Genomic DNA, 16496 nt, shown 5'->3' on the forward strand with positions numbered 1-16496 from the left:
TCAGTGAGCGGCGAAGGAGGTTGCTTCCTCACAACGTTGAAAAAATGATGTTTATAAAAATGAATAATCAATTCCTCAATGAAGTACAGCACTGCCCTCCAGATACTACAGAGGGACCTGTGGTTGTGGAGTCCAGCGGGGACGAATTGATAATGTGTGATGAGGAGGAAGTAGACACTGTAGGGGGAGAGGAATCAGAGGTTGAGGATGAGGACGACATCTTGCCTCAGTAGAGCCTGTTTAGTCTGTACAGGGAGAGATGAATAGCTTTTTTGGTGTGGGGGCCCAAACAAACCAATCATTTCAGTCAAAGTTGTTTGGTAGGCCCTGTCGCTGAAATGATTGGTTTGTTAAAGTGTGCATGTCCTATTTCAACAACATACCTCTCAACTGCAGCTCATCCCTCCTCTGCGGGGATAATGTCTCCTGTGCTCTGACACGTCACTCTGTGTACTCTCAGCCTCAGGATCTGACACTACAGCTACCATGCCTCTTGTAGCAGCCCTCACTCCAGGGCCTCTTCCATGTGCAGTGTCCCCCTCTCTCTTGGGTTCACTATAGTGGCATGGAGTTCTCCCCCTCATCCAGGGCACACATTCCTTGCCCTGGCTCAGTCACCACGCTCAGACTTCCAGGCAATGCTGGGGGAGCCTGGGAGCTTCCACCCCAGGTCCCCAGCTACAACTCTCCTCTCCTGTGTCTTCTCTCTCTTTCTGACACTTTAAAGATCGTGCCTTTAAATGAAAAAGTCAGTCTTCATTGCACGACTATGTGCAAGTGCAACAGGGACATTTTTTTGGGTTTACAAAGTCAAACAATAACACTTCGACCCTGTCTGTCTGGGGTCTCTCAATGACGAATTGTCTGTAGCATGTTTGGAGGAGGTATTGTGGCCCCGGTATCAAATTGGGTACCGGGGCCACCCCACTATGCAGTCCAGATACTTGTTTGGTGGAATTCCGACACGTGGAGGGTTTTTTAATTATATTGTGGCCTCGGTACCAAATTGTGTACCGGGGCCACCACACTACGCAGTCAAGATACTTGTTTGGTGGAATTCAGACCAGTTGAGGGTTTTATTATTATATTGTGTGGACCACTCTATCTATACCACACTACAACTCTATACCACTCTATTTCCTACTTTAATTCTATTTAATTCTATTTCCTACTTTAATTCTATTACTAATTAATTACCATAAAGAGGAACAAAAAAAAACAATTTTACCAAAAGTATAATATGACTTAGACTTACAAACACTACACTTTAAAGATCGTGCCTTTAAATGAAAAAGTCAGTCTTCATTGCACGACTATGTGCAACAGGGACATTTTTTTGGGTTTACAAAGTCAAACAATAACACTTCGACCCTGTCTGTCTGGGGTCTCTCAATGACGAATTGTCTGTAGCATGTTTGGAGGAGGTATTGTGGCCCCGGTACCAAATTGTGTACCGGGGCCACCACACTACGCAGTCAAGATACTTGTTTGGTGGAATTCAGACCAGTTGAGGGTTTTATTATTATATTGTGTGGACCACTCTATCTATACCACACTACAACTCTATACCACTCTATTTCCTACTTTAATTCTATTTAATTCTATTTCCTACTTTAATTCTATTACTAATTAATTACCATAAAGAGGAACAAAAAAAACCAATTTTACCAAAAGTATAATATGACTTAGACTTACAAACACTACACTTTAAAGATCGTGCCTTTAAATGAAAAAGTCAGTCTTCATTGCACGACTATGTGCAACAGGGACATTTTTTTGGGTTTACAAAGTCAAACAATAACACTTCGACCCTGTCTGTCTGGGGTCTCTCAATGACGAATTGTCTGTAGCATGTTTGGAGGAGGTATTGTGGCCCCGGTATCAAATTGGGTACCGGGGCCACCCCACTATGCAGTCCAGATACTTGTTTGGTGGAATTCCGACACGTGGAGGGTTTTTTAATTATATTGTGGCCTCGGTACCAAATTGTGTACCGGGGCCACCACACTACGCAGTCAAGATAGATAGATGCGTATTGCGTATCATAGATAAAGTACATTCAGTGGTGTGGGGCAAATTGAAAAATATTCCAAATGCACTGACATTATCAAAAACAAGAGGTTGTCACACGCTAAAACTCCAACATGTATATGATGGAGAGGATGGAGGAGCAGCCGTATGTGTAGTGTAATGCAGATCTGTTGAAGGTTTTTTATATATTTTATTGTGGTGCCCAGTGCCCACTCCTCTACGCAGTCCAGATACATTTATTGGTGCGAATCATAAAAGTTCAGGGTTTTTAATATATATTGTGGTGACCCACTCCTATACGCAGTCCAGGTACATTTATTGGTGCGATTCATAAAAGTTCAGGGTTTTTAATAGATATTGTGGTGACCCACTCCTCTACGCAGTCCAGGTACATTTATTGGTGCGAATCATAAAAGTTCAGGGTTTTTAAGATATTGTGGTGACCCACTCCTCTACGCAGTCCAGGTACAATTATTGGTGCGAATCATAAAAGTTCAGGGTTTTTAAGATATTGTGGTGACCCACTCCTCTACGCAGTCCAGGTACATTTATTGGTGCGATTCATAAAAGTTCAGGGTTTTTAATATATATTGTGGTGACCCACTCCTCTACGCAGTCCAGAAAGATACCTTGTTGCAACGTTTTGGACTAATAACTATATTGTGAGGTGTTCACAATACACTGTAAATTAGTGGAAATGCTTGTTATTGAATGTTATTGAGGTTAATAATAGCCTAGGAGTGAAAATAAGCCCAAAAACTTGATTTTTAAACTTTTTATGTTTTTTTCAAAAAAAATCCGAATCCAATACCTTAAATCCGAACCGAGACCTTTCGTCAAGTGTTTTGCGAGACAAATCCGAACCTCAAAAATAACGAAAATCCGGATCCAAAACACAAAACACGAGACCTCAAAAGTCGCCGGTGCACATCCCTAATGATTTCTATTATAAATATTCTGTGCTTCGGTTGCTGAAGTGATTTTAATTCCCCCATATGTGTGTATATATCGCCTTCAAATGTTGCGTATGTCTGAGTGCTAATTCACCCTGTTTTCCTTTTAACAGAAAATATTACCATATGCATTTCTTAAATACGATATTGAAAAGGATGAGCCTGTCAAAGATGCCAAAGGACGTTGTATAAGGACTCGGAAGGGTAGGTAATGCCTGGTTTGTTCTTTATGCACTTTCACAAGTAATAGTTTTGCCACTCTAAACAATTGTGAAGAAACACACACTTGAAGGAAATGTCCACGTTCAGATATAGTATGAGAGGCGGATGACTGAGAGTGGACAGCTTCTTCAGTCAGTAGATTACTATGCTCGTGAATAATGGGCCATTGCACAAAATGGCTGCCTTGGTGCTGGCGGTGCGTTAACTCCCCAATAGAGTTACTAGTTAATGACTAGGCTTTATTTTCATGAATACTGGCTAACAAATAACTGCCTTTGTGTGTAAGACTTGGAGCAGAAACCCTATTACATGAGATGCTACATACTCCTTCATGCCCATATTGTGGCAATTTCATGCACAATGAACATTTACTTGTCATGCAATTAGACAGAGATATAAATGTAGGATTTTTACATTCTGGGCAAACCATCCTTTAGTGTCTGTGGGAAGTTTATTCTCCTTGGATTGGACCAAAAACCTGAAAGCACAGAGATCATTGAAGGTTTGACAAAAGCCCGTTGTGGTTTGAAATGTCCCTTTATCATTATATTATATACATGTTCTTGTCACTTTCACCACTTGTGACTGCTGATTTCTTTATATCAGTTGCTGCTTGTCTGGATCCTGGAATGTTGGAGACCCTATTTGGAAAAAAAAATGGGTACATGAAATTTAGAAACCTCCAACCAGTCCCGGTGTTAAATCAATATAGCACCCACGTTTTATAATTCGGCCTCTCTCCAGCCCCAACATTAAATTAATAGCATACACATTTAATAAAAATACCTATTTCCCTCCAACCAGCCCAAACATTAAATTAATTGTATTCCCATTTAATAAATAAACCTATTTCCCTCTCTCCAAACAGCCCCAGCAAGAAATTAAATATCATTTAAGATTTAATAAATATAACCATTTCCCACAACCATCCCAGGCATTAAATAATTCATAATCACATTTAATGAATAGACCTCATTTTCCCTAAACAGCCCACATTTAATTAATAGCTCCCAAACCATCCCAGCATTAAATTAAATTAAAGGTCCAATCACCTCATCTTAAATTGATAGGCCCCACTATTAAATTAAATTGCCTCAACATCCCCCCACTAATAAAACAGCACCCAATAATTAGCCCTCACCTACACTCCACCATTAAATTAATAGCCCACATCCCATATTATATTAAGACCCCCCCCCACCCGTCCCTCACACATAATATAAATACACTGGCTCCCCTCACACAAAAACACATAGTTTATATACACTGACCCCTCACATACACACACACACACACATAATATATATTAATAATAAAACCGCACCCAATAATTAGCCCCCACCTGCACTCCACCATTAAATCAATAGCCTACATCCCACATTATATTAAGACCCTCCTCCCCCCTTCCCTCACACATTATATAAATACACTGGCCCCTCACACACACACATAATATATATATATATATACATATATACACTGGCCACACACACATAATATATACACATCTGCCCCGCACACTCACACATAATATATACACACTAGCCTCTCACTCTTCTCAAGCATCGGGGTGGTACATCCTGTTCTAGTAAGGCCATCTGATGATTTTCAAAAACCACTATCGACACAAATGATAAAAGGAGAAAACACAAGTAAAACTTGTTTTATGTGTTATGAGTCATCCATCATTTGTAATATAAAGAGATAATTCTAATCTAATCTTACTCTATAATCTTTGTGCAGTGCCTAGTAAATCAATCCTTTGGACTAAATAAAACACATAATATCTGTTAGATTACATTTGTTGACATTTGTTCATGTGAACAAGCTGAACATAATGGACTGCTGGCAACCTCTACCCAGTTGTGAGACAGATAAATGCATGTCAAAGAGCGATAGTTGTACTATGGAAGTGGATCAACTCTTTGCTCTTCTGTAGTTTTGTGGTTTCCAACTAACATGCCTTCTATGTGGTTAATGTTTTTCATAACAAACCAATATATAAAAATGATAATACACCATACCATAGTCATAAACAAATATGAGTAAATTAAAAAACATCAAGGTAAGTTTTTTCTTCCCCAGTGTAAAATTAAATATTAGCATAGTTATATTACTTTAAGAAGCCTCTCTTACAGCACCAATTCACCTATAACTTCTTGTGCAACATGCAGCCTGTTATGGTGATATACAAGTCATACTTGTCTACTTGGCATGTCCAGGAGACTCCCAAATTCTGGGTGAATGTCTTTGACTCCCAGGACTGCTGCCCATTCTCCCACATACTCCAGGAAGTGGGGCCTTGATGATGCGGTTCACCACAAAGCGCATAATTTTGGCCCTGCCCCTTGAGATGATATACCACAATTATGTCATTTCATCACTGGGTTGGGGCTAAAACGATGTGATTGGCTGTGCCTCACCCCCTCCATATCTGCAATTCACCTCGCCTCTGGATCTCCCTCCGGGAGGATAAAACTTTAAAGTAGGCAAATATGATACAAATGTGTCTCCGCACACTAGTTGGGAGTCCCTGCTGTAGTGTTACAGGGACATATTTAAAAAGCAGAAAATGAAAAATAGTTTTCAATTCTTATTGCATTGATAAGGATTTCTCATATTTATCAAAAAATCTTCACAGGAAGAGCCGTTCCGAAAAACGTCTGTTCCTGTGAAGTGTAACACTTACCTTTACACTGGCTCTTCACTTGCGGTCTTGATGGGGATCTGGTTTCCTGCTTTGAAATTGGCCATACGCACAGAGAACCCTACTGTGCAGTGTGAAGAGCGAACAGTTGTCATGTGACAGGGAGAGATCACATGATCCCTCTGCACATGCGCTGTCCAGATCTGCTCTTCGGAGCAGAGCTGGACAGAAATGAAAAGTGAAGAAAAGACCAATTACGAAGATGTACGTAAGTGTCCTTTGGGTAAATTAAACTAGTTGATAAATAGGCCCCTAAGACTGGGGATTGTGACTCATACTATAATGGGACTTTCCTTTTCCAGGTCAGCCTGGGCTTCTTGTCAGCAAGATCTCTACTCTGTCCCCTTTTGGAGGCTATGCAGGAGATAAGTCTCATACGGAAAAGAAGATCCTCAGAGATGTGTTCCGGAAAGGAGACATGTACTTTAACACTGGTGATATTTTAATGGTTGACCAGCAAAACTTTGTCTATTTTCATGACCGAGTTGGAGACACTTTCAGGTAACTAAGTAAAATCATGGTGTTAATTTATGTACCCAAGTGTATGGTGTACAGCTTTCTTGCCTAGAGTTGCAGAGTTCAAATATTATAGAAACATATTATAGCACAAGTTAACCCGTGCATGATACTCATGCATTCTAGTCAAATCAAGCTACTTAAGGTGTTAAAAAGGTTCTTGTCATGCATTTGGGCCTAGCCCAGGCCTCCTCAGGGGAAGAGCGTTACTTCCGGACGCAAGCGCCCTTTTTAATGTGTGTTCATGAGGTAAAATTACCTCACGAAAATGAGTTTGACCCCTTAACTCGTAAATTTAGCCTTTACTACCCATCCCACGGGGGTAAGGGGGGATGATGGAAGTTAACTGACTTCACTATTCTAATTTTTTTGTCAAATAATGTCAGTATACCAAATTTCAGGTCAATTAGATGAGCCCTTTCTGAGAAAATAGTTTTCTCCACACACACACACACACTAACACACGTCGCTACACATGTGTGTTCATGAGGTAAAATTACCTCACGAAAATGAGTTTGAGCCCTCAACTCGTAAATTTAGCCTTTACTACCCATCCCACGGGGGTAAGGGGGGATGATGGAAGTTAACTGACTTCACTATTCTAATTTTTTTGTCAAATAATGTCAGTATACCAAATTTCAGGTCAATTAGATGAGCCCTTTCTGAGAAAATAGTTTTCTCCACACACACACACACACTAACACACGTCGCTACACATGTGTGTTCATGAGGTAAAATTACCTCACGAAAATGAGTTTGAGCCCTCAACTCGTAAATTTAGCCTTTACTACCCCTCCCACGGGGGAAGGGGATTGATGGAAGTTAAATGACTTCACTATTCTAATTTTTTTGTCAAATAATGTCAGTATACCAAATTTCAGGTCAATTGGATGAGCCCTTTCTGAGAAAATAGTTTTTTCCACACACGCCGCTAGGCTTTTACTTTTATACAAGTTAACCCGTGCATGATACTCATGCATTCTAGTCAAATCAAGCTACTTAAGGTGTTAAAAAGGTTCTTGTCATGCATTTGGGCCATAGCCCAGGCCTCAACCACCAACCACTCCCCACTGTCACCCCCGGCAACCACCAATCACTCCCAACTGTCACTTCTCCTTCAAGAAATATATATATATATTTTTTAAATCTTTATAAACACTTTTAACAATTAACAAATTAAATTAACAAATTAAAAACATCTTAGTATACCAAATTTCAGCCCTTTCTGAATTTTTTTTTCCACACACACTAAGAATTTAGTAGGTCAGTGTATAACTCCGCCCAGCAGGTGGCGCTGCAGCTTGGTTTTATTTTTTCCACACACACACACAGACAGACAGACTAACACACGCCACTAGACATTTATATTATAGATATTAGATATTAGATAATGCTAAGAATTTAGTAGGTCAGTGTATAACTCCACCCAGCAGGTGGCGCTGCAGCTTGTTTTGCTTTTTTCCACACACAGACTAACACACGCCGCTAGGCTTTTATATTATAGATTTTATTTAATAGAGTCACTGGTGCTTATTGTCACATCAACCCTTGTAATAACCGCGATAGTGAATCATTATGTAAGATGATGGTACCAAACACTCTGAAAAACAATATGACATAGCACATAAATCTATATTTCATAATGAAATAAACATCACTAATATTTATATTTTACATAGTTAAATAATATATCTAATTTAATAATAATTTAAAAAACAATGGCCTCACCACTTTTCTAGTTTATCGTCCAATATCCTTTATTGATTCTACTAAAATGATTTGTTGTACTCAGTCAATATTAACAGAAATATCGATGTAGAGCTCTGTTTTTGCTTCTATAAGAGAGGAGATATAGGACAGATCTAATGAGTAACAGTGGCCACATATGAAGTCGTAACGTTAGGAAATCTGGTGTTTTGTGAACAATAACCCAGGCATAGCTCCATGTGCGCTGCTAAAATGACCAGCAACACAATCAGATTGGAATCAATTTAAATTGTACAATGACCACAAGCTGTGTATGTTTATCAGACAACAGTTCTACTAGGGCCTCACGTATTCTGATCCCACCTCACCAACATACTAACACGTGTGTGTGGCCGAACTGGACACATCTGGATATTACACTAAGGACTCATTAACATGTTTTTTTCTGGTGGTTATGAAGCAGTTTTTCATACTCACCTTAAAAATAGAACACATTATCTCTATGGGCTTGTTCCCACCAAAGCATCCTTAAGCTTGTGTTAGCACTTTGTGTAGAGATGTTTTATAAGTATGTGTTGTGTTTCCTTTAACATTGGAAGTATAAAGCCTAAAAACTACTTTAGATAAATCTAGAATAAGCTTCAAAACCACCAAAAAGACCTGTAAATATAAATGTAATTTATTCTTATATACACACCCCAACCGCTGCTTCTATTCATTGCCCGTCCCTCCTACAGTCTATAGACGAAGGGGGCGTGGTTAGCTAAGCAAGAGGCTGCTATTAGCACACAAAGAAAATTACTGTCTGGATCATGTATGTAGGCACCCAAATTTTACATTTTAAATTGTGTGTCTCTCCAAAGAACCACCATGTCAGAAGCTGCTTTAAAATACATACTTCATTTATTGAGAAATTTCAAACGTTGCACCCTCTAGAGTGCTGGAAGCAGGAAGGTCAAGAAACCACAGATATATTAGACTGTCACCAATATGGTCATTTTAGGAACACAGGACAGAGCTGATGAATCTGAGCATATATATTGTGCTTATTAACTTTAAACGTTCCTGAGTGATGACAGATAAATGCTTCTGACCACTAGCATAAGTAAAGAATGGAGACAGGTCACTGTTTCTTGAAGCATTTCCTTTAAATGTGTCACCTTTGGTTCATAATAAACCACTAGCACTTGGAAATGTTGTGCTCCTGTCCCTACCATTTCTGCACAGAACACTACTGACCCAAAGCACAGACCCAAACCTGTGCAATACCAGCTTTACTATGTCCGGCATATGCAACTCTGTCAATGAATGGAATATGTATATTAATGTATCCAGCACCATTGTGATTTCTTGAAGAGAGGCAAGGAAAGGTCAAATATAAATGGTATCCAAGGGAACGTGTGCACAGCTTTTCTACTTGATCCAGATATGGTGTTTTGGTGGCAGATTTATTACAACAGCCATATGTTGATTCATTGCATGGATTTAGCCAAGGCTGGGTACACACTACAGAACATTTTGTCCCAATGCATTATCATTAACGAATTTACCAATGACTGAAAGTTCAGATCACCAACTGATTCATGTGTACACACTATACACGTTTTACACGATTTACCTTCAGATCTGTGCTCTACATCTGTCATAACCAACAGCTGAAAATATTTTGACTCTGTGCACTCCATAGAGATCTATGGTACTGCCGGTCCTGAGTGCATACACACTGCAGAAATGGAACTACATTATTCCAGCGTTAAACAAGATTTTTAGTTTGGTTTAAAAATCAAATGAAATGATACAATGTGCTTTGGAATGATAATCGTTCAGCCTTGGAGCGTACACACTAATGTGATATCGGGCCGAACGGTCGTTTATCTTGATTGGCCAGATAATTTGGTAAAAAAAAAACCTGTAGTGTGTACCCAGCCTAAAGGAAAAGAAGGAAAATACCATATGCAAAGATAAGTTATTTTATGAATCTCTGCTTTTTACTTGAGATACCGATTTTCCTCCTGATGTAGATCTGAAGGTGTCTGTGATAAGTAACAAACCTCTGTAACATGATATCATCTGTATTTTCAGGTGGAAAGGAGAAAACGTAGCTACTACAGAGGTTGCTGATATTTTGGGTCTACTTACTTTTATTGAAGAAGTGAATGTGTATGGAGTCCCTGTCCCAAGTAAGGAAGGTCCTTTAGTTGTAGTCATCTGTACATACCCGTATTTGTGTCTTCAGTTGTGTGTTTAGATTCTTTCCTGCTGGCCTGAAGTATATGTACAAGATTCCATGTCACAATGACAATCATATGCTTTGTAAATATACATTTTTCTTGCTATGTGTCTATATAGTATCTGTATAGTAATGCTCTTGGTCTATTCTGCTGCTGATCCCATATTAAACTGGAGAAGTCTAGAGCTGAATAGAGCTCCTTCCTGTCCTTAGATGTAACTAAAATAATTTTATTGAACGTCACACGATTTGTAATACGAAGCCTTAGATTTATGATCCCTGTCTGTTTCCGTATGGTTTAGGCAAAATTAAGTTAATTGGCTATTTAACATTAGCATAACGCAGGAGATATCACTTGCCTTAAATAAAACTACTGCACAATACCACAGTCCCAATTATTCTCAATGGGGACTGTGACCTGGGCCAATTTATCAAGCTCCAAAAAGCTTAGCTTGACCCCAACAGGTAGAGCCATCTAAAGATAGTGTTAGCCGTTCTGTATTATGGGGAGAGCATCACAGGAAAGGGATACAAGTTACTGGGCGGTTGTTAGTGAAACTATAGAGTTGCACCAAACTGTATCTGGATAATCTTCTGTGTGACTTATTTCCAACACAATATTAAATATCGGTGGTTCTCCGACTGGGTACTGCTGGCACTGTGTAAGTACAGACTATTACAGCTTTCTGCCCTGGCAGAACATTGAACACAGCAAGACAACTGTATTTTTAGAATTTTACTTTACAGTGAACTGGAATAACATCCCAATCACAGCTTTAGTATTACACTATGGCGGCGGTTCCCAAAGTGTGTGCCAGGGGTGCCGCGGTGCTGTCACTAGGGTGCCGCGGGCCAGCCCTAGAAAAAAGAAAGCAAACAGAAACTTACCAATCCGCGCGGCGCTAGGACCCTGCAGCCTCCTCTCTCCCGCAGCTGTCACTGAATATCGATGTCAGTGACAGCTGCATGACGCGGGGCAGAGGAGGAGGGCAGATGCCAGAGGAGGGGGAGAGAGCAGAGGAGGAGGGCAGATGGCAGAGGAGGGGGAGAGAGAGCAGAGGAGGGGGTCAAATGGCAGAGGAGGGGGACAGAGAGCAGAGGAGGGGGACAGAGAGCAGAGGAGGAGGGCAGATGGCAGAGGAGGTGGACAAAGAGCAGAGGAGGAGGGCAGATGGCAGAGGAGGGGGACAGAGAGCAGAGGAGAAGGGCAGATGGCAGAGGAGGAGGACAGAGAGCAGAGGAGGGGGACAGAGAGCAGAGGAGGAGGGCAGAGAGCAGAGGAGGAGGGCAGATGGCAGTGGAGGAGGGCAGATGGCAGAGGAGGAGGACAGATGGCAGAGAAGGGTGACAGCGTGAGAGAGGGCAGAGGAGGGTGACAGCGTGAGAGAGGGCAGAGGAGGGTGACAGCGTGAGAGAGGGCAGAGGAGGGGGACAGCGTGACAGAGGGCAGAAGAGGGGACAGAGGGCAGAGGGGGCAACGTGAGAGAAGGCAGTGTAAAAATTTGGGAACCACTGCACTATGGTGAAGAGTTTCCTTTACAATAGCGCTTAACTTAATTGTATAATTATCAGGGGACATCTTTCCCATGTCAATTTATAATATAAAGATATAGTAAAGAGATGACAGCCGTATCTGCTGTTCTGATCAGCCACACCTCCTTTCTCCTGTGGATTTGAGGAATGGGCTTGTACTCTGCTGCTGACTGGTGTTACATTAAAACTATTCATTAACAGGCTTCCTAATAATGTGATTATTAAGCCTAATGTGGATTTAATTACCACCAAGTATGTTGGCTGTTTAAATCTCTTTATAAAACAGGAGCAGCATAAAATGAGAATAATGTAATATGTAGTTTAGTTTTGGACCAGATAGAAAACCTGGTACAAAAGAGCCCTCAAAACCAAGAGGTTAATGGTAACTGCCCTGTCTCTAAAACCAGGGGATAAATGTATCAAGCTGGGAGTTTTCCGGCGGGTTTGAAAAGTGGAGATGTTGCCTATAGCAACCAATCAGATTCTAACTGTCATTTTGTAGAATCTACTAAATAAAAGATAGCTAGAATCTGATTGGTTTTTCAAACCCGCCAGAAAACTCTCAGCTTGATACATTTACCCCCAGTAGTAATATTGTGCACTTCATTAGCACCTGTGACTATCTGCTCAATATAAATATACAGCTTTTTACCATTAAGTGGTAATATGGATTACCTATGTGTACACATATCCTCAGTGTTATGGTGCTATATAAACAATAAGAATAGTGATGCAGAGTGATCCATAGTCTTGTTATTTTCTGTCCTCTGCTATTTATTTCTCAAGTACATAATGTTTATATCCACCAGAGGTCAGCTATTCCCCATGCCCCCACAAAGTAACTCTCTCATGGTAATTAGTTTTACAATGTTAATAACAGAAAGTCTGAAATGTTTTGGTGACTGTAAATAAAGCAAATTAATTTGAAAAAAATTAAATGTTTGTGCTACAGATTTGACGGGAAACCACTTTATTCATACAGGACATAGAGTAGTGTCATCGGGGGGGGGGGGGGGGGGGGGTATTTGGGAACTGGTGTGTAGTATGTTGTGGGAACTGATGCTTGGTTAGTGGTATTGGGGGTTAATAATATGTGGATAGTGGTATCCCCCATATCAGTCCCACATAACATTAACCCTCCCATATGTTATGTGGGGGCTAAAGCGCTACAGAATATGCTGTCGCTATAAAAATAAATATTGATGGTATGTGTGTGTGTGTGGAGGGGTTAATGTTAAAAGGGGTGGGCATACTTGGCAACTTACGGCAAGTGTATATCGGGAGAGGGGTGTGACTAGAGGGGGCGGGGCAGAGCCAAATGCATAATTTTTCCCCGCCCCCCGCAACGAAAATGCCGTTTTGTCGCGGGGCCAATTTAGGCTGGGTAGGTTTGGGATGCAGGAGACTTCCCTGCTTTCCCAGGAGTCCGTGAGACTGACCCAAATTTCGTGAGTCTCTCGGACATTCCGGGAGAGCTGGCAAGTATGGGGGTGGGTGGTGGTGAGTATGATGCTCTCTGCTATGTATGGCGGTCTCTAGGATGCTCTCTGCATTGAATACTAGTCCGATAGGGCTTGTAGCTGTATTTGATTATGATCCTTTGACATGACAATTTATCATATATTTCATTACCTATGTGAAATCACACCAGCATGGTTTTTGTCACACTCATTATTCTGTTATGGCACCCTGGTAAAAGTGCCTGACCAATTTGCTTGTGTCTCCCAGGCCTTCCCTGAGTAGCATTGTGTGATGTTATGGCTGCTGGAAATTCTATTAGTGAAAGCACTGAGTCTAACTTGTTACTAGAAGTTCTCTGAGCTCCAAGTGTTTATGCGGGAATACAATATATTAATTTTATATGCCGTTGTAATCTGAATTAGTAATTTCTTTCTTTAATAGATCAAGAAGGCAGAATAGGAATGGCCACTCTCAAACTTAGGGAGTATGAGAACTTTGATGGTAGAAAATTATATGCACATGTCCGAGACTTCCTACCAAACTATGCAAGACCGAGGTTTATTAGGATTCAGGTATGGTATATTTTACTTTCCTTAAACTTAATTCTGTTCATTTTATCTGACACTGTAATCTACTGCATAGTTGCTTACTGTCCCGGAATGTCTGGGAGAATCCCAATTTTTTTGTGACTTCTCCCGGATTACCGAGAGAGCAGGGCAACCTCCCTCTTCCTGTCCTCTTTGTTGGTGAAGTGGTTGGGGGTGGAACTAATCGTGGCATCCTGGCCCCGGATGTCACAATCTGTGTGGCCACGCCCCCAGGATACAGCTGCTTTGGTGATCTCCCGGATGGGAGATCACCAAAGTGGACAAGTGTGATCTACTGGCATTATTCCAGTAGGTATAGTGTCACAAATAGTTGTATTTATTCTTCTGTATATGTTTATGAATATATTATAGCATGGTGTCACAATAACTTATCTGCCATTGCAATCTACTGGTATTATTCCTATAAGTACAGAGTCATAAATAGCTGTATTTATTACAGCATGGTGGCAGAATTGTTAGCATTACTGTCTGAAAGCACTGGGGTCGTGGATTTCATTCCATCTATGGCCCTGTCAGTGTGGAGTTTGCATGTTCTCCACATGTTTGCATGGATTTCATACAACAGTCCAAAAAAATACTGGTTAGGTTAATTAGCTAATGACACAATGGAACCCAGTATACGTGTGTGGTTGGGAATTTAGAATGTAAGCTCCAATGTGACAGGGACTGATGTGAACAATTAGTCAGTATAATGTTGCATAATATGATTGGCACTATATAAATAAGCAATGATAATGAATATGCTGTCTACATGTTGTCTACATGCTCTATGTTTACCCCAATATATCCTAGGAGTTTAAGCATAACTATTAGTAAATTGACAAGGCACATAAAAGGGTGAATTTAGCATAGATTTCACAGCACTAGAGCATTAAACCTGTTAATATATAATGTGTGTATATATGTGTGTACACATTATACATTTATAAGGCACCACCATTAAAACATACAACAAAATTATATAGGTGCATACAGATAAGAATAATGGGTACAGATAAGCAGAAACGCATGTATGCAGTTAACAGAACAAATCACATGGCATTCAAGAACAATTCAGCATAAGACCAGACAGGGACAGAAAGGAGGACGGAGAGCAGGCAGACATGAGGCAGAGTACAGACATGAGGCATAGGGTAGAGGATCCTTCTGTGAGAGCTTACATGATAAAGGGGAGGAAAACAATAGATGCAAATGAGAACAATAGACATAGTGGGGTTCCCTATGGTGCAGGGATCTGCAAGATAAAGAGGCCAGGATTTAGAGGTGCCGGGGCCTAGGTGGTACAGAGTCCTGGAGGGGCTAGATGGTGCAGTGGGCACATTGGGCATCATCCAGGACAGTGCAGGGGCATAGAAGGTGCAGGAGCCATGATGGTGTCTGGGCCTAGTAAGTGTAGAAACCCTGGAGGTATGACAGTGGCAATGTCATCAGTGGTAAAACAACAGTAGGGCAACACTAAGGCAAATCAATGTTTTGGTAGAGCAGTGGAATGGCAAGTACAATGCAGTACAATAATGGTAAAGTTAAGAGCAGTAAATACAAAGGTAAGGGAGAATTAGTGGCAGTAGAACAGTGAAGAGACAGGAGTGAAATCGTGAAAGTAGTAAGCGAGATGATTGGGGGCAGAGAGAGGAGCAATCGAGCAGCGCACACACACACACACACATATATATATATATATATATATATACACTTTGCCATCAAGCTTTTTATTGTGACTTTATCAATCTTTTGTGCTGATCATATATTTTTTATCTCTGATTAGGAAGAATTGGAGACCACAGGAACCTTTAAACAACGTAAAGTAGAGCTTGTAAAACAAGGGTTTGATCCTTCTACCATCACTGATCCCCTCTATTTCCTGGATGAGAGAGAAAAGAAATATGTGCCCATGACTCAGACCATTTATGAAGACATCAGAAATAAAAAAATTAAATTGTGAGACTGTGTAATACTTGTAAACTTTGTTTTCTCTGCATCCATCTTATCCTGGGTGTTGACATTGCAGCTGTGTATTTTGCATTAAAAGAGATTGTTAATATAAGTGTATGTTTGTTCTTTCTTAAGAGGGTTACTTAGTAACAACATCAGTCCCATCAGGGTGCCATTAAGTGCCCCATTGGGACCAATTTGTCATCTCTGACCCTCTGCACTGGTTACAAAAATAAACAACATAAGCGGCATATGTTGTAATACAGCTGCAATATTCAGCACTGCTCATTTAGTGCAATCTTTGTAACACATTACAAAAGATGATACTCCTTACCATTTAAATGTAGACTGACAGGGAGCTTAAGTTACCCTATACAATCCTCTTGGAAGGACACCGTTGATGGCCCTGATCATGGCCTCAGTGGGCTGGCTTATCATTAAACGCATAAGAGTTATTCCAACTGCACTCAGACTGAGCCTATTGTCTCGCCACATTGGACAGATCCAGCTGTCACTGACATTGTCAAGTCCTTCTGGGACCTATATATAGACAATTGTTCTCTTAAAGCACACAGTATACATTAGCCCATTTTTAT

The 16496-nt window shown here is 40.6% G+C and overlaps 1 protein-coding gene across 1 annotated transcript in view; it reads left to right on the plus strand.

The window, feature by feature from the left end:
* Positions 1 to 16012, plus strand: part of SLC27A2 (solute carrier family 27 member 2) — a 64076-nt gene extending 48064 nt beyond the window's left edge. The window contains exons 6-10 of the mRNA XM_075207927.1: positions 3098 to 3188; positions 6216 to 6414; positions 10219 to 10316; positions 13802 to 13932; positions 15734 to 16012. Of these exons, the coding sequence (XP_075064028.1) occupies positions 3098 to 3188; positions 6216 to 6414; positions 10219 to 10316; positions 13802 to 13932; positions 15734 to 15910 (696 nt within the window). The 3' untranslated portion in view covers positions 15911 to 16012. The remainder of the gene's footprint in view (positions 1 to 3097; positions 3189 to 6215; positions 6415 to 10218; positions 10317 to 13801; positions 13933 to 15733) is intronic.
* Positions 16013 to 16496: the final 484 nt, after the last annotated feature.

Source organism: Mixophyes fleayi, chromosome 4 (assembly GCF_038048845.1).
Source record: "Mixophyes fleayi isolate aMixFle1 chromosome 4, aMixFle1.hap1, whole genome shotgun sequence".
In the NCBI taxonomy this organism is placed as follows: Eukaryota; Metazoa; Chordata; class Amphibia; order Anura; family Limnodynastidae; genus Mixophyes; species Mixophyes fleayi.